At 44.1% G+C, this 26,443-nt stretch overlaps 1 protein-coding gene across 10 annotated transcripts in view; it reads right to left on the reverse strand.

Annotated features, from left to right (window-relative positions):
• Positions 1 to 26,443, reverse strand: part of LOC143213187 (glutamate receptor ionotropic, kainate 2) — a 148,144-nt gene that overhangs the window by 91,643 nt on the left and 30,058 nt on the right. For all 10 annotated transcript variants that reach the window (XM_076432824.1, XM_076432828.1, XM_076432826.1 and 7 more), the window contains one exon: positions 15,175 to 15,336. In XM_076432824.1, coding sequence (XP_076288939.1) covers positions 15,175 to 15,336 — 162 coding nt within the window. The remainder of the gene's footprint in view (positions 1 to 15,174; positions 15,337 to 26,443) is intronic.

Here is a 26,443-nt window from a genome sequence, read left to right on the forward strand (position 1 = left end):
CAGGGCGACAAGAAATAACGGAGTTAAACATTTCCTATTATAATTCTGTCAAATCGACGAATTTTGAAAAACCAAATGATAACAACCATAACGTAGACCTTTAGTATTCATATATTTAAGAAGTTTCGAGGTGGCCACTCTTTGAGCCGATTCAGAGGCTCAAACGTGTTTTGAAATTTTCGGCTATGGGTCGCAGCTCTTCTGGCGTCATTCGGACTCACACCAGGCGCAGAGATTTTTTCAGCGACTCGAAACTTTTATGGGGCTGAGCACAGGCCCTGGCCTTCAAAATCGACCAAACGCTGGAGTTCATAGATTTGAGATCCGGTGAGTACAGCGGCCATTCCGCAGATGTGATGAAACCTGGAAAATGGGATTTGCTACGGTTTTCGTGGATCAAGGGGTCAAAATCAACCAAGAAGTGTATCGACGGGACATTCTCGAAGCCGTGGTACTTCTGTGGGCCCAACAGCACCTCGGCGATCCGGAATGGACGTTACAGCAGGATTCCCCGCCAGCCCACAGGGCGAAAACGACTCATGAGTGGTGCAAAGCCCATTTTCCAGGTTTCATCACATCTGTGGAATGGCCGCCGTACTCACCGAATCTCAACTCGATGGACTACAGCGTGTGGTCGATTTTGGAGGCCAGGGCCTGTGCTCGGCCCCATAAAAATTTGGAGTCATTGAAAAAATCTCTGTACCAGGAGTGGGACCGAATGACGTCAGAAGAGCTGCGGCCCATTGCCGAAAATTTCCAGACACGTTTGAGCCTCTGTATCGGCGCAAAAACTTCTTAAATATATGAATACTAAAGGTCCATGTTATGGTTGTTATTATTTGGTTTTCCAAAATTCGTCAATTTGACAGAATTATAATAAGAAGTGATTAACTCCGTTATTTCTTGTCACCCTGTAGATACCCGCAACGAGAAATTATGTGCTTGAACGAACAAGTTCTTTCTGAATTTTCTGATTCAAACATACATTTCATGTCAGTAATTGTGAAAGAGGATGAAGGGGCTTTTATTAACTTTTGTTGTCCATTTGAACATTTTCATAATTGCCATAATTGTGAAAGAGGATGGCAAGACTTATTTATACAGGTTTTGTTGCGTGCGTCGACAAAGGGGTTTAGTCGTGACGTAATTGGTACAGGACATAAAGGTAATATATTCGAGGAAATAATTTAATACTGGAGAATAAATGCTTCCAAAATATAACGGAAGAACAAATCGTAAATTTCTCGGTTAAACATTTCCAGTAACAGCGGAGAGGAAAAATTAGGAACAATTTTGTCTCTCTACAGTTTTACGTTTAGCGTCATAAACGAATAAAATGGGCGTCTAGAAATAATGCTTATGGAAGCTTACAAGAGTGCTTGTCAGGAACAAGTGTGCCAAAAACATAATTTTTTTTCTACATATTTGCGAAAGATGCTTTACAAAGAATAGCTTTATTCGCTTATCTTCGCAAGTCATTGTCTTTCTGGAAAACGCAGGTCGGAAAAGTAAATCTGAGAAAGCGTAGGAATTTAGCTGGAAGAAACTTGGGGGCTCTGGAAGTAGAATATTAGGCCTTCAAAATGAACTAAGAATCAATATCGCATGATTTTTCGTTCCGGAGATAAAACTGTTTGAAGTCGATGAAGTTGGATAATTTTCTAAAATGGTACTTTTTTACGACCCGATGCATAAAAGTACATGTGAGAAAGCCAAAAAAATTTTTAACTTGAGGGGACTTGGGGCCTCTGAAAGTAGAATGTTTTCGCTTCAAAATGAGCTAAGAATCACTGTCGCATGATTTTTTGTTCCTGAGATAAAAATGTTTGAAGTCGGTTGTATCTGGTAACAAATGTGGACACGAGTGCCAAGTGCTAGGAAACATCGTTTTTGTTCTATTTGCGAAAGATGCTTTACAAAGAGGAGCTTTATTCAGTTAACCTCGGAAGTCGGTGTGTTTCTGGAAAGCGCAGGACGCGTCTGGGGAAGTAAGAGCTTTCACTTTTGCACTCGTTTCGGCTGATAGAGCCAAGTCTCTCCGCACTCTTATTCTTATTCGAAGCGCTGTTAGACCCTAACCAACGTAGCGGAGAAATTACGACGGAGGAGAACAGTGATCGTTGTTTTCCCGCCAGTGCAGTGCGGTGACAGAGGGAAACTTCTTCGAGAATGAAACAGCAGTGAATTCTTTGTACCCTCTAGCTAGACTTGTTCTCTCTGTCTCTCCGGTTTTCTTTCGGATGCGTTCAAGCACGAAGCTTCACAACGCCTCGAAATGGCTGTCGGGTACATCGACATGGTGAACAGCGATACTGATGAAACACAACGGTTATAATTAGCGACTGCGACTACTGCCAGACCCTTTCTTCCGGGACGCTGGACTTGCAAAAAGGGGACGTCGTTAGGATTTCATAACGCATCAACCAGTGCACAGCTATCTGTATCTTCTTGCACATGGATTGCGCTTTAGAATTGGGATTCGAATTGCCGGTGAATTAGGTTTAGTGGGTCCTTGACCTGCGATCGTTTCCTTCTATCACCTTGCCAATTATTTAAAAATATACTTACGCATTTTCGTGTTTCTTAGCTGTCGCTCGAAAAATAAATTTTTTTCCACCATCACTAATTTGCTCAGAATTCTGAAAAATATATTCGAAAGGCGGGGGGCAAGTTCGAGTATTCTCGGTTTTTTTTCATCTCAATATTTTGCCTAACAACCGAAAAAAATGATAAAGTTGAAGGTTAGGTTTCAAAAAATGTTTAAGAAAATTAAATAAATGTGTTTGAATTGTGTGTTGAATATCAGATTAATTCAGAACAAACAGCAATGAATTGTTAGATAAATGTTTAAACGGTTTGTCGGTGTCACAGACAATGACTGCGATTACCTTGATCGACGAGATCGATTAGGTGTCTGTCAGAGGGATCAGCAGGTTCAAAGGAAAAACCGCTACCTCGCTAGCTCATTAAAGGTGTTGAAAGGACATAGCAACAAGACCCGGTCATCCTCACGGTCCACCGAAGCGTGCGGACTTTGTTATCTGCTTCTAGCGCACGTATTTCTCGTCGCTTTAGCTGTTTCCAACACGAGCGCCCACCCAGTGTCTGTGTTGCTTTTGTGAAGAGGATAATTACCATCGAACTGAAATCTAATAAATGGACACTGCTGTCTCTTCCGGGTTGTACGGTAATTAGGGGAACTTCGGATTATTCGGTTGGCGGTCCGATTCTCTGTGGTGCTCTCGACCACCCTCATTTTTCATTGTTACGTTCATCGAACGCTTTGAGATGAAAGTTAAAATTAACATTAAATTGTTGAAGAAAAGAACATAAATGAAAAAATGATGTAGAATATTGACCAGGTAAACACTTTACTTTATCGGACACAAAATTTGTGCCTTTCTCCTATAAATTATGATGTATTTGGTATGTAATCCTGTAGTTTGGTACCCAGGGCGGTTGCAGGGAGAAGTTTCGATCCTGTAGGATCAATGGTTCAGTAGTTATGCTTGCTTGAAGTTGAGCAAACTACAGTATTTTTGACAGGTAAGGGGCCGCCATATTGGTTTGTAGTGACGACCGCGAGCTGTTTACCGACAGAACCGCCGCGCCGGTCCTTGCCTGGTCACCAACCAACTCGCTAAGCGGCGCGCGACCGTCACTACAAACCAATATGGCGGCCCCTTATCTGTCAAAAACACTGCAGATTGCTCAACTTTAAGCAAGCATAACTTCTGAACCAGTGATCCTACAGGATCGCAACTTCGACCTGCAACCGCCCCGGGTACCAAACGACTGGATTAAATACGAAATACATCATAATTTATAGGAGAAAGGCACACATTTTGAGTCCGGTAAAAGTAAAGAGCAGCCTATTCACCAGTATATTCGAAGCACTCGGAACATTTCTGCACACATTTAAACAATTTCCAATTCTTTTTACATTTTTTTTTTTTTAGTATTTCTTGGGCATGGTGGTCTAGAATGCGACATTTAAGTGTGGCGAAAATTCAAATCTATCATCTCTGCAATTCATAACATTCGTAAATGATTCAATAATCATAGTTAATCAATGTGCAACAGATTTATACAATTTTACAATGTTTTAGAATTCTACAATGTTCTACAATTTTACTAACCACATATTGACTGACAACACTAATCTCCACAAAGTAACAATCCCGAGAAGGGAATAATTCATCATTTATTATAATTTACACCGCGGGAGTTAATGTAATCGACACCAAACTATCCTGTAACTGTCACTAGAACCTGTAACGAAGCCTCGACGAATTCTCCATTAAAAAGTTACAGCATAAATATTTCCCTATACACATAATCCTCCACCGAGTTCTAAAGTGATCTATTAAATGGTTCAAGTTAATACGCCGATCATAAATATTTCATCGTAGTCGCGCAGATCTTGAAAATTGCGTAAACAACAGCGGCTCGTTGAATGACTCACAAGCCTGCGAAACAAACGATCGAAAGAACGAACGCCGCAAAAGTTTGCCAATCCGAAAGTTTCGCGATACCTTTCGTATCAGCCGCGTAGAGCGCGATCATACTTGCAAATGAAAAATGTTTCTGTTATGATACCTGCGCGCCGTTACGCATAATCTTTATTGAGGAGGCTTAATAGCGAGGAGGGAGAGCCTCGGGCAAAGAAATGCATCTAATAACGCTTCTTATGCTTTCGCGGAACTGCGTGTTTTTACTCTCGTAAATCGTCGAAAAGACGTGAGAGTTTCTTTGGGGAGAAAGTCCGGACACGAAAGTATTACACATTCAAACCGCTGTAGAATATTTGGAAAATATTTTCCGCGAATGAAACTTACGTGAAGTTGAAGGTTCAACCTTCCTTTTTGTAAGGAGACCTCGAAAATTGATGTACGATATTTTCTGACCGATTTATGCAACAAAAATGGGGGCCAAGATTGATACGACGATTCATTAATAATTATAGGGTTGCCTGTATTATACCCTTCATTCAAAGTATGATAACTCGGCCGAAAAAATTCGTAGATCAATTTTTCAGGTCTCGTTGGAAAAGGAGAGCTTTGATCTTCAAGCTCATGTTGGTTTCATTACCCAGAAAAATTTTTCAATGTTCTTACGGGCGTTTGAATAGGAATCATTTTCGAGACAACACGTGTCGTCATTTTCGCGGGGCACCTGTCATTCAAAATTGAATAACTTGGCTTAAAAGAATGGTAGATTAATTTTTGAGGTCTCATTTTTAAGGGGGAGCTTCAATCTTCCCAACCACGGTGGATTCGTCCGCGAGAATAAATGTTCAACGTCCCCACAGTTGATTCGATATACCGTACATAGTTTGCCCGCGGCAACACAATTTCGCAATGCTCAATTTCTCTGCCATTCTGAAGAAAATTGATGCGGAACGAGCACTAACAAACGAACGAAAATTACGATAGACTGTGAGCTTACGGTAACAATCTGTCAACGTTCGATGCTAGTCTCTCGTAGCTACCAATTCGCCGTCTGACGAGAGTAGAAAATACGTTCGCAGCGTTTCACTGTCGGCGGGCCGCGCGGTATTTCTGCGTGCTCGTTCCGCAGAAAATATTATTCCGATAGCGTATTTTCATGATAATGCCGGGCGGGAACGTTCGCGATGGTATTTTCTTGGAAATCGCGAGAACGGGATGGCGGTGTAGATTTTTTGACACGCGGGCTGAGAGAACACTTTCTGGTATATAGCGTGGAGGCAAAATGAAAGGGTTTTCTGTTCGCGGGGAAGGAAACCAACGGCTATGAAGGAAAGCGAACGGTACACCGTGCAATTGTCCTCTTGTTTCGGAAAGTCCGCGTTCCCAATGAAAGGACGACACTTGGAGCACCAGGAGGAAATGAAAAGCCTTTCTTCGGCGTCCTCCACCTTTTACCGGTGAGATCGAATTACGGGGACAGAATAACCGAAGGAAGAAACGAAGTTTAGGGGCAGGGGGCGGCTGTCAGACGATTCCTAAAGCGTCCGGGCAGCCATCTTGATCTTGGGAAACGTCGCTGACTTGCACACGTACCAAACATCCCCTTTGTTGCTCGTATCGTCTGCTTCGAACACTCGATTTGGGTGAACTTTACTTTATATCGGACACAAAATTTCTGCCTTTCTCCTATAAATTATGATGTATTTCGTATGTAATCCAGTAGATCTGTATCCGGGTGCAAATCGAAGTATCGATCCTGTAGGATCAATGGTTCAGGAGTGATGCTTGCTTACAGTTGAGCACTTTGCAGTGTTTTTGACAGGTTTATAGAGGGTGACGAACCCTCGATTTTTTAAAAATCCTAGCAAATTTACAGATTTTACAATCGTTTACATACACCAACGAATCAATTCTGACGACGATACATGTTCATTCTGAAGCTATCCGTCGAAATTTAGACGTGTTCTCGAAAATGGCCGACGGTCTCTCGTGAATATACTGCACGTAGATGTTCACGGCCGAGCAAGCTCCGTGCGGAAGATCGAAGATCGAGAACCGTGGCAACATGAAGGACCTCTATTCGTGCGAGGCATTCAGAATAGAACCCTCAAGAGCCGCTCTCGAACACGTGACGTTCCGTGACGCTGTACAGAGTCCAGATTTCTTCTGTTAAAGCCGGAACTGTCGCGTTCAAATACACGCGAGGTGGATCTTCGAGATTCTCCAGAACTCGTCGATATTTAAACTTGAATAATTTCGTTGTGAAGAATAGTACGACATCGAACGTGGTCTGATTTCAATGCTTGGAACCTCGACTTCAGGTCTCGTTATTAATTTTTGCCTAAGAAATTCTTGCACGAAACAGGACACGGGAAACCGAGGGTACGCGCTGTCTGAAACGTTGTACAAGTTCAAACCGCTGTGGAATCTCGAAAAAGCTTTTTCCGGGAACAAAACTAACACGAGTTTGAATACTGAAGCTCCCGCTTTCAAATAAAACCTCAAAAATTAATCTACGATTCTTTTAAGACAATTTATTCAATTTTGAATTAGAAGTGTCCCGCGAAACTGGGGACACGCGTTGTCTCCAAAATGATGACTATTAAAATGCCTGTAAAAATATCGAAAAATTTTTCTGGGGAATGAAACCAACATGAGGTTGAAGACCGAAGCTCCCCCTTTCCAACGAGGCCTCAAAAATTGATCTGCGATTATTTCCGGCCGAGTTATCGAGCCCTGATCGAGAGGTGCAATTAGTTCAACAATGAGTGGCGAGGTTTTAAACGAATGTATACAGAAACCATGATGCAGGAGCCACTTCGGGGAAACAACACTGCGGAGAGAAGCATAGCTAGTATTATAATAAAATGTCCAGCTGCCCCGTTCGACGGGCCACTATGCAGAGAATTGCGACACAGAATGGCGCGAGCCGCAACGTGATAGGAGCGCAGATGCCGCCCGAAGCTAAGCTTAAATCGCGAAAAGAGCAACGGCTGCAAGAACCCCGTTGACCCCGGCTCTGAAATACGATCACCGGACACGGTTAGCTTAATTTCCAGCCGCGCGCTCGTTCCCTCTCCCCGCGCCTAACACCGTGACCCCTGCCTTTGAAACACGCCTGTAGACTCTATTATTCCGCGAAATTCGCGGTACCTGTTTTGCGAGCCGCGGAACGTCCACGGGGAAAAAGAATCGGCAAATATTATGCGGAAAGCGTATTGTTCCGGGAACGATTGCTACTAGTAGACTGCGGAACTTTATGCAAAATACAAATTGTCTGCATTGATTGCAAGAAATAGAAACTAAATTGAATGTTACTCTTGCCCTTAAATGATTTTAATAAAGGAGAAATCATATATTCCCATATTCAATTTTAAACATTTTTTAACAGTTCTGAATTCCATCTTATCAATTTTGTTATAAATGCATAAAAATCCGCGTGAGTAGTAGTAAACTAACTCATTTGCTAATCAACTTTTTCATCATTCAGAGGACTGGTTGTTTTGAATTTTTTTGGAAAAATATTTTCTTCCGTAATATACAGGTAGAAAAAGGAGCCTTAGGATCAATGGTTCAGGAGCTATGCTTGCTTGAAGTTGAGCACTCTGCAGTGTTTTTGACAGGTAAGGTTTGTAGTGCCGTATTGGTTTGTAGTGACGATCGCGAGCCCAACCGCTAGACGGCAGCACGGGCACACAGTAATATCGTTAACATAGGGTAAATATCTCAGAAAATGTTGGAGAAGAAATATCATGGAAAATATTTACACAAACTTAACCCAGACCTAACCCAAATCAGTTAAAACGCAACATCGTGGCCATGTCATCCAAAATTAAAACAAGAATCGCAATAGCCACTCTGTATTATGAGCATTAACGCGCGCCCGTGCAGTGTTCCCAGACGGGTCACCTTTTTTCGCGCATGCTCGGCGTTTTCACACTCAGTAAAGTACGATTCTCGAGAAAATGTGGCACCTTGAGCGCCCCGCAGAATTTCACGAAATTAATATGATTTGATTATGAGTCATAATTTATGACAAAGCGAATGTATGACAAGTGTACTTCTGTATATTTTGTAACTCGTAGGTCACGTCCTGGAGTCTTTTTGTTCGGAACAGATTGTTTCGGTACATTCCCGTCGATATACATACATAGCTGCCTCAGGGCACTGCTACATCATCGCCTCATCATAGATACGTTACTGTTTTGGACGCGCATGCGCGAGAAAAGGTGACCCGTCTGGGAACACTGTGCCCGTGTTGCAATCTAGCGGTTCTGCTCGGTAAGCGGTGCGCAATCGTCACTACAAACCAATATGGCGGCGACCTTGCCCGTCAAAAACACTGAAAAATGCACCACTTTAAGCAAGCATAACTCCTGAACCATTGATCTTACAGGATCGAAACTTCGACCTGCAACCGCCCCGGGTACCAATCTACTGGATTACATACCAAATATATCATAATTTATAGAAGAAATTTTGAGTCCGGTAAAGTAAAGAGCAACCCAGCCAAGTGATTCGCCACGATCAAACGGTACAAATGAAACCTCGCGAACCTTTACACATCTCGCGAACTGACTTTTGCTTTGGGCAAGTTGTCCATTAAAGCTGCAAAGTCAGTGGAACACCCGGAAAGCACGCGTGTGTTCTCAAAAGGCGACTTCCGCGAATTAACTCCCGAGCTAATTCGTCGAGAGTTTAATACTGTTTGTCCGTAAAACTCTGAAAATTCGACACATCTGGGAATTAACTTGAAATTAATTTGCCCGCGAGTTGCGCGCCGGTTGCTCGTAAAATTCGCTGCGAGAAGTTCTCCTCGGTATCGTAAACCTGCTCTTCATAAATATAAAATCGAAATTCGCCGAGGAGTTATAAAAAGTTCGTAACAAATATTGCCATGTATCTCGTGCATGGGAACACGTGTCTGATACACCTATTGAAATCGAGACCCTTCGCGGAGAATATCGAGCAATCATTATTTATTATTAATTTTCGTAGAGCCTGTCAAAATGGTGGCTGTCTTCAATTTTTTACTTCAAAAAATACAATTATATTATAATAACATAATCATGATTATAAAAGCTATTAGATATTAAAATAAAATATATTCTTCTCGGCACCTAATTATTCAGAATTCACTTGCACCCTGCAGACAATAAAAATATTGTGATTCTTTTATGTGAAATTGCAACTTACATTTTTTACTTCACAAATATTAATGCGTTTAAGCTTCGTGTTCATCGAATTCCTAAAATTTATACTTCATAAAAAATTTTTAATATATTTTTCTCGGCACCTAGTTATTTAAAATTTACTTGCACCGTGCAGGAATGAAAAGACGGTGATTCTTTGATGTGAAATTGCAGCTGGCTCTTTCCACGTATTAAGGTGAGATCACACGAGTTACTCTCGCGCAAGCACATTTCAAGTATACAAGGAGGAAAGTGTTGGAGCAAGTCCTGCGAGGTTCACCCTTTGAAATCGAACTCGATTCGCTCGATACGAGAGTCACGACTCGTGACTTCGACGGACGACGCTCTGCCCGTTATCAAAACGTACTTCCGCCGCAGTCGAGCTAGTTCCCCCTCCGTAAGCCTTTTTATCGGTGCTTTTTCAAATTTCGCTTCCTCCGATCTTTTTTCAAGAGGCGGCCATTCCGCTCGCAACCGGGAACATGTAGAAAAGTAACCGATTGGGGGGCGAACTTGTGGCACACGTGGGAAGAGGCGATAACGCCGGAAACGAAACAGACGCGCGAGAAATGTTCCGTGCAAATCTATCGTCCGAGAGGAATTCCGCGAGTCCATCGCGGAGGAATTCATCGTTGCAATTCCAATTGTTGTAATTTACCAACGAACGGTCGTAGGGTAATAAACCTGCACTCGTTTTCTTTTGTCCGAAAAGAAAGTAGGTGGTGTATTCAAACGTCTCTGAAATCTTAAAAAAATTTTTCTTGCAGATGAAACTGCCACAGATTTGGAGAATACAGCTTTCTCTTTAGAATGAGTCCTCAAAAACTGATCTACGATTTTTCAAAACTATTTTATGCCACAAAAATGGAGACCACGATTGATGCGACGATTGATTATAGGGTTGCCAGTACAACCTTCATTCAAAGTATGATAACTCGGCCGGAAGTAATCGTAGATTAATTTTTGAGATTTCGCAGTAAAGGGGGGGGGGGAGGACCTTTGGTCTTCAACCTCACGTTGGTTTCATTGCCCAGAAAAATTTTTCAATATTTTTACAGGCATTTTAATAGGCATCATTTTCGAGACAACACGTGGTCCTCAGTTTCGCGGGACACCCTTCATTCAGAATTGAATAACCTGCTTAAAAAAATCGTGGATCTATTTTTAAGAACTTGCTGTAAAGAGGAAGCTTCGATGTTCAAATCCGTCTAGGTTTAAATCCCGATAAAAATGCTTCAGAGTTTCTACGAAAAAAGTTTCACGGAAACTGGAATAAAAGATCGCGCGAGCTTATCGGCCGGCGCAATAATAATTCAGAAGCAATCTTCTTAGGGTAAACGCAATATAATGCGCCCTAATATACTGAGAACGCAGTTGTTCCCATTCCCTATCGGCACAGTTGCAAGGAACGAGCGCTGCAACTGCAGTAAGATATTAAAACGTCAAAAGATTGTTACGGCGCTGAAATAATGTTCACGGTCGATCGGTGAACTCGAGCTGGCGAACAGAAACGCCGCGCCGCGCGCCGGCCGATCGGCCGTTGCTTAATCCCTTCGTTCAGCTTTAATTAAAACCGTACGACTGAGAATTTTTATTCGACTGCATTTATTAAAAGCATGAAAACACGCGCGGTAGAGGAGCGGGGCGAGAGGTGATATTCCTATTTCCATTTTCGCGTTTTCACCGTTTCCTGAAACTTCGCTAGGAATCCCCGGGAAAAATACTTTTCGAAACAATTTCCGGCCGCGACAAAACGACGGGAATACGAAATCTGCGATGTACATGTTTATTCATGTTACATGTAGTTAGAACACATCGCGTCGGGTGGTACGCGTGTCGAGCACCCGATTAAGCTCCGTACACACGACCGGGATCTTTTAAATGGCATTCGCAGGGATCGATATTCGATTTTGCGAATTTTTATACGCTCACCGTCTGCTGTTTTTCTTCTGGATAACATATGTTTTGAAGCGGAAACCGAGCACTGCCACTGACGTTGAACGACACTTACAGAATTTCCGTGAAATCGAAGCAATTTACTTCTGGAAACTGATGTCGACAAGATTTACGATCGCACCGGGGATTTTTGTGCAGAATAAAAATATGCAAATAAAATTGTAAAATGCAAATGAATATTTGCATAATCAATCGAAGCTGTTTTATAGCGTAAAATCAGGTAAAATAAATTTTCCGGGGACTGTGTTCTCCGATCAGAGGGCAGGAGTCGAGTAATGGTGGTGGATTCTGCGGTAGTTTCAGAGCACAGTAGATTTTGCAACATTAATCCAAGGTATTGTAAAGCTAAGACGAGGTAAAATCACTTTTCTGGGAAACCCTGTTATTTAATCAAACGGTGGGAGTCGTGAATTGGACTTGGGGTTGTACTTTGGGAAGTTTGGTGGGACAATAAATTTTGTAAAAAATTGTAAAACGTAAACGAATATGCGTCGGAATAATTCAAGGTATTATAATGCTAAGACAAGGTAAAGTGAATTTTCTGGGGACAGGACTTTGGGTCCATTCAAAGTCGAGGGAGGCCCTATGAGTTCGAAAGCGTGGGAAACAGTTTCCCATTGCCCTAATATTCTTCTCACGGATCGGGGGGTTTGAACGAAGGTATCGGCAACAGAAGGGCCGATAGTCGGCCGCGCCGTTTATCCGACACGTATGCATATAACCGTAAAAACGGGAAAAAAGCGAGACGGTCGGGCGAAGATAACACTTTATGCGAAACAAACGATCCTGCAAGGTTCATCTCGGTCACGAGTGCTCGCATTTGCATGCATACAACCGTAGACCGGTTCCCGCGTTTCCGGTTGTCCCGTCGCGAGAGAGAGAGAGGGTTTTCGTGAAAACGGTAACCCGAGGCTTACCATCGGCGCCGGCTAGCCTTACCGAGCCAGAAAATGTCGTTTCGGAACCCGACGATAAAACGGCAGGTCCCCTCTCCGTCCCTCCCCTCCATAAACGTAGGTAGCACGCCTCCCCCCACCTCCCGCTGCGAAAATTGACAATCGGCGAATCTCCGGACAATAACTTGGGGGCAACGTGACCCACGGATTTTTCGGGACACGACCCTGTAGCCGGAGAACTGTATGGATTTGCTGAAAGCTTCATTTATTGCGTGTACACACACCCTCCAATTAATTGATTTCAGTCAATCCTTTATAAACGCAAAAGCCTTGGGGAGGTTCGTTTGCACTTTTCGTAGACGGACACTATTTTTTTGAGCTTCAAAGGCCGAGCCGAACGTAGAGAAGGATTGTGACTCTCCGCGTCTCTTTCTTTACCATACGCTGTCCTTCTTTGCGCCCTTTCATCGTCGATTAAACCACTAAATACAGTTGAAATTATATCGTGTTTGATCTTATTTTAATCAGAAAAATGCCACCAAACATATTGGTGAAAATTTCATAAAAAAGTAAGTAATAATAAAAAAGATTTAATAATGGTGTACATTGTGTGGACGGCCTTTGAACTGTGCCGACGACTACGACTCTCCGCGTCGCATTTACTAGTGGTTCACACCGATATACCCGAGCCGAGATCAGATTACTACAGTGGAGGGGATATTCTTTTTGCATTTATACAGGAGATTTACTGTAAATTGTTTAAAAATCGTTAATTACAAATTGTCGAAAAATTGTAAACTGTAAAAATAATTGTAAATTGTGCAACAAAACTTGGCAAACTTGTAAAATATTGTAGATTGTGTAAAAACGGCGTTTTTTGAAGAATATCAAGTAACATTTCTTCATGGAAGACGCTAGAGAACAGTGTACCTTCAGGGTCACTATTTTCCATCCTTTCTTGTGGATGCAATTCGAACATCAATGGCGATACCATAGAAAATAATAGAACTCGTAAATAACAGAACCTGGTGCTGGACCAAAGAAAGAAAGAAAGAAAGAAACCGTGTTACGCGGAAGCAACGAAGTTAGGAGAGTGACTCTCTACGTTCCGCTTTCTTTTGAACTCTCGGCACGGTCGGCGCGGTCGGCACGGTAAACAAAGTCATAAAAAAATGATGTATGCGATCACTGTCCGTGCAGAACACAGCCTGTGGACAGTACACGCGACTTTACAGTGAAGGCGATATTTTCTTTGCGTTTATCGTGTACGACCTTTTTGCGTTTATAGAGGATTTACTGTATCATCTTTTCGCTATTAAATCACACCATTTTTTGCCATAATCGCGTAAAACCCGCGGTCCAGTTCCGTCCGAGAAGAACAGGATCGGCTGACTGTTTCTTGGCAAGCATCCCCGAACGAACAACTTCGTAGACATAACCGTTTGTTCGAGTTTCTGGTGACAAAGAAGACTCTCGGACAACCTTATCTAGTCCCGGATGAAAACAACTCTACGGAGGACGATCTTTGTACACATCCTCTCTGAAAAGAAGAGAAAAACTACACACACGCCGCACGCATACACGGCCAGCGGTTCTAATCCGTAAGAGCTGTTTCACCTGTCGTCCAGCAGTTTGAAAAGCCCAATCAAAGGATTTTAGGAAACTCGAGCGTCGAAACCGGGTGACGCGAGGGACGCACACAGGGCTCATCGATTCGGAATACGATCCAGACGAACAAAACGCGCGCGCGCGTGCTGAAATCCGCTGATGTGAATTCGCACGGAAGGCCGCTACAGTGACGCGTAAGTAACCCATACACGTGTCGCGCGATCAAATCAGCACCGGTTACGGATTACTCGGCGGATAGTGAATTTTTTTCGCGGGAACGAAGTTCGAATCGAATGCAATCCAGCGAATAAAATAAAGCGCAACAGCCGTTTGTTCAAACGAGGCCAACAACAAATACCAATGCTGCGGAACCGGTCATTTTACGGCTGAGTTAATATCCGCGGTCTACCGACAACTACAAAAATTTTTGAAAATATGGAAAAATTTTTATCGAGCATAAAACCAACGTGACGCTGAGCATCGTAGCATCCCCTTTGGAACAAGCTTCCAAAAATTGATCCACGATTCTTTTAAGCCAAGTTATTCAATTTTGAATGACAGGTGTCCCGCGAAACTGGGGATACGCGTAGCCTCGAAAATGATTCCTATTCAAACGCCCGTAAGAACATCGAAAAATTTTTCTGGGGGATGAAACCAACGCGAGGTTGAAGATCAAAGCTCCCCTTTTCCAACGAGACCTGAAAAATTGGTCTATGATTTTTCTCGGCCGAGATATCATACTTTGAATGGAGGGTGTACCGGCAACCCTATAATATTATTAATCAATCGCCGTATCAATCTTGGTCCCCATTTTTGTTGCGTAAACCGGTCAAAAAAAATCGTAGATCAATTTTCAAGGTCTTGTCCGCGAAAGGAAGGTTCAATCTTCAAACCGAAGTTGGTTTCATTCTCGGAAAAAATTTTCCAAAGATTCTACAGCGGTTTGATTTTGTAACACTTTAGTGTCCGCAATGTCCCTAGAAGAGACTTGTTCGTCCTTTCAATAATTTTGGCGAATAAAAATACGTGTATTTGCACGAAAATCCTTGGTCCGATGACGAGTATAGCTACCTTTTTTCGACGCGTGAAAGGAGTCATCTTTCGGCACGTACTGTATGTCGTACTCGAGGGTCGTTTTCGGCAGGATGCGCCTCTCCTTGTTGATCTTGTAGACGGCATACTTGAAGGCCAGCTCCGTACTGCTATCCTTTTGGTCATGAGTGAATATAGCACCTGGAAGCAGCATAAAACGACAGCACGGATCAGAGAGAGAAGAATCCTAAAGAGAAGAAGAGAGTATAGCCGGGACAGAGTAGAGAGTGGTTCATTAAATTTGATTTTCGCGTGCGGCGGCGGAAATTCCCGATCAAAATGCACCCTTTCATGCCAATATACTTAGAACGTGCTGACCCCGCTATTCTTTTCGGGCGAAGGACAAGTGCACTTTGATGCACATTCTACTTCTGCGCCTGTCCTTATTAATTCCCCATGAATCCCCTAATCAACAGAGGTGTGCGGAGCAGGGGTGTGTTCGAATCGTTATTGTTCCCGCGACAGTGTCGAAAAAAAAATGAAAAAAAAAACAAATTCAACGGTGTACCCTCGATAACGGTTCACCACCGGCGGATTTGCATCTCGAGTGCAGTCTGTCATACGCTTCATGCCAGATTCCTCGAGTTGTATCGCGGCTCGAGTGCCACGAAGCAAACTCGTTTACTAATTGCTGATCGATGCTTCGAAACTCGCCGAGGCCACCAGCATGTCAAGGACCAAGCTGTACGTATACAAAGGAATACAGTTGCGAGGGGCGCTTCGGTGTGCTGTCGCTCGGAAAATGGCCGACTTTTGACAGTGACTTTGGTCGAAAGAATCCCGAAACTGAAGGTGGTACCTTATACACTCTTGTAGCTTAAAATGTTGACAATGGTGTTTCGAGAAAACTAAAAATATTGATACAATCACTATTGACGGCTGGTAGGTCCAGTGTTAATGTCGAAGACTGCCCTGGGAGAGTCCTCAGTATTTCATATTCCTCGGTGTCGGCGATTGCTATGCATAGCACCGCAGGGATTCCGTCAGATCTCTGGACGCTGCCCGGAGAGATAACGTTGGGAAAAAGGAGGACGCCGAAGAAAAGAACTAGATCGAAACTGTATTATTTAAGGTTGCTTCGTGCTCTCGATGATGGCTCCTCTCTTTTCGTCACCCTGCATCGACGAGCGCCGATAGCATAGCTCCGGGGCTAGCCTAGGAAGGTGAACTATACCGAAGGTGAGCTGCATAGGACCAAAGGAAGCTGGTCCAGCCGGTGAAAAAGCGTCATCACCGTCCAATCAAGCGGATGGCCTCGATTTTGATAGGGGTCGGACCTTGCGAAATGAAGGTATCGCAGAAATAGGATCCTCTCCGCAAGAAAATTGCGAGGACAGGTCTCTTTGGAGGATGTTCGCCAACCTGTTCGGATATTTACATTTCCACGAGAGTAGCCTGGAGGGTGTATATAGTTTAAGAACCCTCTGTGGTTAGGTTGCAGAGGGTTTCGCATAACAGTTGCGACCCAGTGCCGCTGGCTGTTTGCAAGACTTGTGGAAGCCCGCCGCGAATTAGTCGGTGAATAGGACACCCGATGAAAGCGAGCACGTTCCGATTACTGGTTCGTCGTATGTCACTGTCGTAGCCGCGGGCCACCGGATTCTTGATAGCCACCAAGGAAATTGATAACACCACGCTCCTCTGGACAACCGGCCATTTTTCACCGACAAAAGGACGATCCCTCAGCCGTCCACGCTCGATTAATGCCAGCGCAGCCCGTTAATTAATTCTGCGAGCGAGGGGATCGACTCGCATTGTCATATCATGGTCCATGAAAAAGTGTATAACTTATGCGATTTTGATTGTTCTGACTGGGAAAAAATTGAACATGTACTTCAGATACAGGTAAATGTGTATGTTAAATTTCAATCCAAAAGGTTGGATAGTTTCCCAGGAAAAAATTTCTGAACATTGGCCAATTTAGCAGCCAAAGTCAGACTATCCCCTAGACCATAGACCCTGGTGGATCGATACTATTTCCCTCATTAACAGAGCCACAAGAACCGGGAGCTGAAAAAGTAGGATGTGGTAATATCGAGTACCCCACGCAACAAGAATCCATAAATCGCTTAAAAAGCAGCCAACTCTGGAAAAAACCGCATCCCCGTTGCAACGGTTCTCGTGCAATTTCTCTCGTCGAACCTTTAACCTCTCCGGGTCTCCAGTTCTTTGCGGTTGTTTTATCCACCGCCGGCGAATCCTGCTAATCCATTTATCGGTGTATAACCCGGTTCCTTTCGGGTACAATTCCTCTAGGATAGTCTCTGTAGCACAGTGGTGCACACAACTGTTTCTCTCCGTTCTTTTGCGCACAGCGGCGATAAGTACCGGACTCGACAGAAACGTTGTCGACTTCTTGCGACGACGGTTTCTTTCCGAGCACCCACCCTTAACAGCTCCGCTTTATCATTCGTCGTTTAAATGCCTGGGGGAAAGGGTTCGAGCGAAAACGGTGGTCGGGGGGGTCCGTAGTTTTTCCGCGGGTTTGTTTGCCAAGAATTATCACCTGCAGCGTCGAAGGAAACGAATCTCGTGGCTAATGTCCGGGGAAGAAATACATAAATCTTCCTACGGAATTGTAATGACCACGAAAGAAACTGGTCTACAACGTTTGCGAGGTGTCTTGGTAATCGCTGGATAACGGGGAGACGTTTTTAGCGTTTTTCGACTCTGTGACGATTTTTCTGCTGGGAATTGCTGAGTCGTCGCGGCTCCTATTCAATTGCTAATTGCTTCCGTGGGTCTTACCAGTCAAAGCTAGACACTATCCCCTAAAACACGTTCTACAAAAAATTATAATATAAGTCGTGCAATTTTTATTATTTTTACATTAGAAAAATCATAAATGAGAGATCCTCAATAGGAAGGTTTTCGCTAGTTTAGTGGACCAAATGCAGAAGTTGAGAAGAAATGAAGAACGATTTGGCAAGCGTGATTATTAATTGGAGTGGTCCCCATTGAAGAACGGAGCTTGTATCGCAGAAATCAACGTCGTTATCCCACATCCATTTTCAACGTAATCTTCGCGAATCCCATGGGCTTAGGATAAGGTGGCCCGGGGTTTCTGCAGGTTAATCTCCATTTCTGTGGGATTACGTCCACGAACGAGCGGCTATAGTGCGCCAGCAACGCGAGATACATAAATCTGAAATATCTCAAGGAAGCTGCACGGTTTAATATCGCTGTATCGTTCTGTGGAGCATCGGTTAATCGGGTTTTTCTGTTTGGTGGGCTTACTGGCCCCAATTCTTGGACGGTCTAGATGTTCCTCGGGACACAATTTCAAAATCGAAATTGCAATTGCAATTTTAAACACACCCGTCTGTTTACCGTGAGAGGAGAACCAGCAGGACACAGACAACCATAAAATTCGGTCTCTTTGTATCCTGATTCCGAGGGGTCGGCGCATTCCATTTTTTAGCGCGGTGCAATTTCGCAACGCGGTGCGAATTCATTTTCTGTACGTCGTCGCTGCGATGCGGACAAATAATTGCATTCCAGAGAACAACGATATCTGCATGTATCTGCAATTCCGTAGATGCAATGAAGAAAATCATTTTCGCGGGACAGTTCAGGCGACGATCTCGACGGCTAACCGCAGAGTTCGCGCGGCCCTCTCCATTACTTTTATCAGTCGGTCGCTCGTCGAGTTTGTTATTTCTCCGACACAGCGCGATCAATTCAATCTCTGCGACTGCTCGCCGCTTCCTAGCCGATCGAAGTTTCTGATTCGGAGAGCTGTCGCGATGAAGAGTCGTCGCAGTTACGCGAGTTTCACGGGATTTTTATACAAGTTGCCGGAAATCTCTGAAAGTTCCCTCTTTATCCGACGGTACAGTTGATCGGATGTCTCGTTGGACGAGGCTGCAGTTCGGTTAAAGTTCACCTGAGAAAACTGAAAATCTTTCACTTTCTCGTGTATACTCCTGTAGATTTTTAGGAGGACATTCGAAAAATCCAAGTTTCAATGTTAGGGATTAACTGGTTGAAAAGTTATGAGTGTTTGAAGTTGAGCGATTTCAGGCGTTTCTAACTGATGAAACCGCCAAAAATCGCGCAACTTCAAACACGCATAACTTTTTAACCAATGGATTCCTAACATTGAAACTTGGATTTTTGGAATCTCCTCTTCAAAGTTTACGGGACTGCTTAAAACAAAGTGAAAATGTTTTGGTGTCCTCGGACGGAGTTCAGCCGAATTTGGCTCCCGTTCGGTGCGATAGATTTTTAACGTTGCATGAAGACGGGAAACACGATGTCACCAGGTATTCTATCGAAATAAAAATATGATAGTGAGAATCGGATCACGACGATGGGACCACGCGTGACGGCTTAAACGCGCAATAATTCTCAGGATTACAACTGATCTCGATGCACCGACGAGGTCTAGACCCGGCTCGAGAGCGCGACGAATGGACCAGTTTTCCAGTGGACCGTGAGACATTACGAACTTTACATCGTTTTCCCAGTCGTACGGCGTGCATCGCTGACGACACAGTTTGCTACCGTTGTTCTCGGAACTCTGTGCACCAGCCACGTTGCCTCCGATGAATTATTACGCAGCCGCCCCCGCCTGGCGGTCGCTTCTTCTGGCAAACAACGGGGTTTTTACTTTCACGTCGGCTCCACCACGTAAACACCGGCCTTCGTTCGCGGACTCTCTGGATATTTGCGTTGGCGATTGTGCGAATACAGCGACGTCAACCGCTTCTTTATCTATTAACACCCGTCCCAACGCCTCGCTAAATAATTCAAAATAATAAACATCTCCAATTTCTTTTCCTGCGGACTCATGTTTTATAAAACGTAGTTCATAGAAAAATATATAACTTACGCAATTTTCATTATTTTGACTGCAAAAAAATCGAACACGTACTTCGCATACCGGTAGATGTGTAATGTGTATGTTAAATTTCAATCCAAAAATTTGGATAGTTCTCCGGACAGAAATTCCTGAACATTGGCCAATTCACCAGTCAAAGATAGACCATATCCTAAACCAAGCACCATTAAAAATATAATAACTCCTACAATTTTCATTATTTTTACTTAAAAAAAATCACAGATATGCCTCAAATACCAATGAATATGTATGCAAAGTCCCAATTCAGAGAGTTCGATACATCTCCCGAAAAAATTAGTGCAGAAACAGCCTGGCAAATGAATTTCTGAAGCTGAACGACGAATTGTGACCGAGTCAAGATAAGGACCGGATAGGAAAAGTGCGAGACAGTGCAGGGCAGTTAATAGTTGACGGGTGCTGTTTCGTCGCATAATCCCAGTCTCGCGATAAACGCAGCCCTTCGCCATGAATTGATCGTTCTATTAGCGACGCTATCCGTGCCGAGGCATCGACGGGAGGGATACAGCCGCTTGCTATCAAAAATCGCGGCAACAAGGATGATTAATGGAGCGGGATAGGCGACACGCGGCGCGACGTTAATGGCCCGAAATTATCGTCCGCGAGAGCCCGATTGCCGGCCCGCAGCAAGACGTATCGACTTCGTCGGATAACAGAGCTCTGTGATCGGAAATCCGTCCCAGAAACCGCCTGGCAGTAACTCACACCGCTACGGTTTCGATCAGCTCGAATTAGGGTTACGGGAATCGCGCGAAAGCGTCTCTGACGGAACAAGCACGCCTCTGTCATCGATCGCCGCCGGATTCTATCCTCCTCGTTTTTCACGCTCCCGATCCAACCTAGAACCAACATCAAAACGATCGAATTTATCCGTTCTTGTACAATTCATATCGAGAGACAATCGACGCAGCCGAAATAGCTACCGGGGGAACGAGAATTGAATCGACAATTAGATAGCTCGGCTGTCGACCGAACCATCGTCGTTCGCCGCGGAACCACCAGCGCAACTTCTCAAACAGAAGAGGAATTCCCGCACTTGGTGTATAATGCCTTCGTCGAATGGAAAAGTTTCGCAAAAACTTTTACTCCACTTTCCGGGGATCTATCCTCTCATCTTTCGTGCTCTTATCTCTCCCGGTGTCTCTTCCTCGCTCTTCCCTTCGTCTTTGTCCGTGGCTGACTTTCGAGCCGATTCTTTTTTTCGACTGTCCATCTCTTGGAGAGGGCGGTAAGAGTGATTTTTCCAAATACCTCGGAGACTGCGCGACAGCTCTCTCCGTTTCTTCTCGCTTTCTCTTTGTTTCGGTTCACTGTCCTCTCTGTGTCTCTCTTGGACACTTATCCTCGTTTCGTTTCGTTCAACGGAATCCCAGAGTCGGTCGTGACGGAACGCCAGCACGGAAAACGATGTCGGAAAGGGAAAAGGGCCAGTAGGAATCTAAAGAGCTTGCAACCTCGTCGTCTTCGAAAAATCGAATCTCTTTAAAGCCTTGTATATGTATAGGGTATCGTGGTGGAAGGTCTCTTTGAGATTCAAAATAATCGCGCGGTTTTAACATCGAAGACGAGACCAGACAGAATACCGTATCGTCGACGCGGACCTAGATAGCGCGGTGCAGCTCCACCATTTTCTGATTGTTCGAGGACGAAAAAAATATGGAAATGGAGGTGAGATGTTGCTCGAGAAATCCTCCAGATAAATCCTTGCCACCGGCAAACACTTAGAGATGAAAAAATGTTAAAAAATGCACATGTAGCCGGAGCGATGAGTGATGATTGATGATGCTACCTACGAGTAGCCAGGGCTATCTTCATCGAGCAGATATTAAGAGTGGCCGGCTAAACTGTAGCGGGCGTCGAATTCGTCCGGGGGAAGCGTTGAATATAAGTCCCGCCGAATTTGCGGCGAGAAGAACGAATTTCGGACCGGCGTAATTAATGGCCGGGGACCAAGTGATTAATAGTTTGCGTGCACCGTGCAAGCGCCGCGACGGGTTCGAGTTTATCGTGCCGGGGAGGCTCGGCGCGTCGCGTCTCTCCTGCAGACGCCGTCGTCCTCGTTGCCGTCGAGCGTAGGCTACCGAGTTATTAAACTAATGCGACTCGTTAGTAGTTCGCGGCCCCCTGGCCATCGAGAGGAGTTTCGCACGGATGAAAATCCCGCCGAACGCTCGAGAACGAGAGTGTTTCCGTTGCTGCGTCCATACATCAGAATTGGTCTCATTAACCAGCAGTATCGTTTACGACTAAACTGATTCTCCGAACGGTATTACGCCTCCACGAAATTTTTGTTTCGGGGCGGTGCACAGTGGGTCAAAGCGACGTTCTAGCTGTTCACGCCTATTTCACCATTATTTCAATATGTAAAGACCACATTAAATAGGTCGTTGGATTCGTCTTGGTGTCAGCTATAACATTATTGAATAAAAAATATATAGTTATAAATAAATAATGAAGGTAACCACCATTTTTTATTGAAAAGAATTTTTTTTGAAATTTTTTGTATTGATATTTGTAAAAGACTGTGTACTGATTACTTTTTGTAGGAAACATTTTTTTGTCACACCACCGGAAATGTCTGAAAACTCGTGTGAATAATGAAGAATAATTGAAAACTGGTTATTCAGGCATTCAAACAAGAGTAATCCATATTTATTGAATGAATGAAGGTTATTACATTTAATGAAATAACAAAAATGTGTTATCCTTCACTGAGGGTATATGCTATTCCGTAGGACACTGTGGACCCCTGTGCAGACCTATCGCGGAAGCAGCATTGTCCAGGGATTTTGTGAAAAAATTCGAAAATTTTTGTCTCTGCTATATCAATGGTATAAATCAAGTGGTGTCAGTATCCCGCAGGGCTTGGTTTCTCTCGTATTGTTCAAGGTCGTCGACCTTTTCCCGTAGAAAAACACATTTTCTCTGGCTTGACCTTTTCAAAGACCTTGAAGGCCTTCGAAGATGACGGTCAAACTTGAATTATCGCTGCGAGGAGAATGCAGGCTGTATACGCAACGATACAATGCCTACTTGAGACTCTGTCCATCTAGGAAAGTGGTGTTTCAATAATGTTATTAATTTTTCCATCCGGAGTTGTTCAGCCGTGTCGTAATGTCGATCAGCAGCGTAAATCGGCTTAACCAGGATTCCGCATATATTTTTAATCAGGTTAAAATCTGGGGTACAACCCCGCCATCTCATTACGCGGTTCGGATTGGATTTGAACTAATCCATGGCGTGCTGGGTGCTGGTTCGTATTTTGCAACGACTCGCTCCGGGCAAACGCATTTTTCCATCATGCACGGTGTATCGGAAATGGAAAATCCATTTGTAAACGTTTCAGATGTATATTTACGTGATCGAATTTCTTAGGGTGTAATTGTTATTGGTAGCATACGGGGTTGGGGAGGTAAATTTGCAACGCAACTAGTGGAAAATCGAACGGTTTCGATTTTCCCCTGATAATGAAAATTCGCTTCGGTAATGAGCTGACGGGGGACGAAGCGTGGCTGCAACGGTGTCGCCAGCAGAACCGGCCTGAAATGCGTCAACCGGTGGTGTCGTTAAGTGGCCGATTGGATTTCATCTGTTTCACAGGTGGTCGTGACACAACAATACATCCGAACCGCGTTTGAAAAATCCGGCCACACACTTTGCATGTTAACGCAACTGTAATTTCAAACGATCCATCAGCAAAGGGTTGAAGATCAACGAGTGGCTTCCGAGCGATCCCTTTTGAAATATTGATGAATCTATTCCGGTGGGCGAAAAACAACAAGTCCGTGCACTCATCTGTCTGCCAGTCAAGGTTGCAGGGAAAAAATTCCTCAAATTTCTCGTGGCGGAGAAACAAAGCCATATAAAATCAGCGGCTGACACGAGCCGTCCAAGCGTGCCAGCGGCGATCAATGGGTTAAAACCTGCCTCCGCTATAGTGGGCGAGTGTATGAAAATCTGTGCAAACGTGCGGGGGAATACAATAAGGTTGAGGTGGGGAAGGAGCATGAATTGGCGGTGGACGAAGGTAGCCTCTCTCTTCCTCGACGCGTCCCGTGACCGGGTTGTGGGGCGGAAGAGGAAGGTGCAGTTGGGGGACACAAATCTTAATCGAGGAGTCCTCTAGCGGGGCTAGAGACGCTAGAGAATCGCCCTAGGTCTGCTAGAGGATCTTGAAATTGAATAAATCCGTTGTGGAGGAGGTGACCTGGCGATGATGCGTCGAGATAGTCGTAGCCGATAATGCGGATAGCGGGACTCTACGGCTATTTACGCTGGGCGGAAGGAGGAGACGGGGTTGCAAGTTCCCTGTGCGGTGGGTAGTGCGCAAGCGAGCTCCACACTTCCCCCCGACTGTCATCTTTATAACAAAGCTCTGCTAGACTCTAGCAGCCAGAGCTAGAGGATACATCAGTAGAACAAAGGATACACCCGTCAGTGAGTCCTCTAGCGGTCCTACTAACGAGTCGTCTAGTGGACCTAGGACGGAACGCTCCATCCAAAATAAAAATGTTGCAGATCGATTCTGGGGAGCAGAACGAACAATCGACTCCATCCCCTGCCAGTTGTTCCACGTTGAAAACAACGATATTCTCATCATCCAATTTCTTCATGAATGCATAAAAATCCCCAGTGATTCATCCGGCTGACATATATTGTAGTTGTGTCGGTGCTTGAATCGCAGGAACGGTTCGACGACAACCGTAACATTGTAGAAAGAAATCCTAGACATCGGAGTCCTAGTGACACTCTCCGGGGTGGGTAAGGATTCGATTGGGCCATGGCGCGAACTCAATTTCCACGGTTACTTCAGGTACTCTTACGAAACCGTCTTCGGAATATCGGTACGTCGCGCGTCGCGTCGGTTGCTTAGATGCACAGCCGTCTCCAGCAGACTGGAACTTTGCTGTAGAGGAAGGAGGCAGACAACTGATTTTGTATTCATGGAAAGCATCATGAGTATTTGCTGAAACTCAACACAGCTTGTGGGCCCGAGGACACGTTGTGTTGTCACGACGACGACGAGCGTCGGAAAGCTCGTCGTCCAGACGAGCAAACGAGAAAGGACCGCGAGAGATACATCCTCCCGGTTATTGGATCCCTATTGGATTGTCTATCCGCGACGGTTCTATCTTAATATTATCGCCGCGACGACGGCCCGGAATCCGGCGATTCAATTTCGCTGTTGCTCCTCTCGTGAGAATCCCCAACCCCGATCAAATCGCTACTTTCCCCCACGATGTATACTGGGTATTCTTGCGGATAGGGAACGTTGCAAACAAATTATGGTTCTTAATATGTTTAGCTGAATTATTTTGTTCCGTTGAATTCTTGAAGACGAATGCTGTGTATTCTTTTTGTTAAAGCATGCGAAAGTCTTCGAGGTCATTCAAGGTCACAAATGCAGACAATTTTTAGTCTAGTCATTTAGTGTGAGATATACAGTGAGCTTGAGAAATTCAAGAACTTGAAATTTGGTACCTAGGAGATGTTTTTTTCGAGTGAAAGTGACCTTCAATTTTTCAAATGGAATGTTTATGTATCTTTTTGTAGCATATGAGTGCGTGTGTCACAACGAATTCGTTTGTAGACGACAGAATGATCACTAGACTGCGGATTTTATGCATTTATGACAAAAACGGGCACGTACAATTTAAAGCAGTGGACGTGCTGAAAATATTCGAGGACATCAATGTAGTAGTTTCAGCTTAGTAGGATAATTAAAAAAAGAATACCATTTTTATTTGGCTCCTGTGTCCTGCAATCAATGCGAACATTTTTTATTTTGCATAGAGATCTGCAGTCTAATGATCACCAAGGTCGTTCAAGGTCGTAGATGGAAGGTCACAAATGCAGACAATTTTCAGCCTAATCATTGAGTATGAGATAGACAGTGAGATTGAGTAATAAAAGAATTGTCAAAATAAAAACAATAGTATCGAAACTGCAGGCCGCTACACAGTGAAGGTGGGGTATAATGCTACAGGAGACCGCTATGATACTACAGGAGAGATTCAATGCATTTTCATGATGCAATTTTGCGAGGCTGAACAGCCCCATCGCCATTTCGCCATGTCACAACGTTATCAACGGAGTATTGAATAGCGTTTGTTACGATGAGAATCGAAACCTAAACAAGCTCAAAATTGGACCGTTTTTTTCTGCAGTATAAAAGAGGAGTTCACGTTTTCACGTGAATTCATATTTACAACGTCAATCGTTCTCGATTGACAAAATACATTAGTCCCACAAATTGCCTGTTGATTACAAATGCAAAAGATTCGTACGCTCGTGCAGTGTTCGACAGAACAAGTCAATGTGTGCGTGTTCTACATAAAAATTGAATGTCTGTCGACAGTGTATTTTTTCTGTATGGAAATTAAATTG

Source organism: Lasioglossum baleicum, chromosome 10, assembly GCF_051020765.1.
Source record: "Lasioglossum baleicum chromosome 10, iyLasBale1, whole genome shotgun sequence".
In the NCBI taxonomy this organism is placed as follows: Eukaryota; Metazoa; Arthropoda; class Insecta; order Hymenoptera; family Halictidae; genus Lasioglossum; species Lasioglossum baleicum.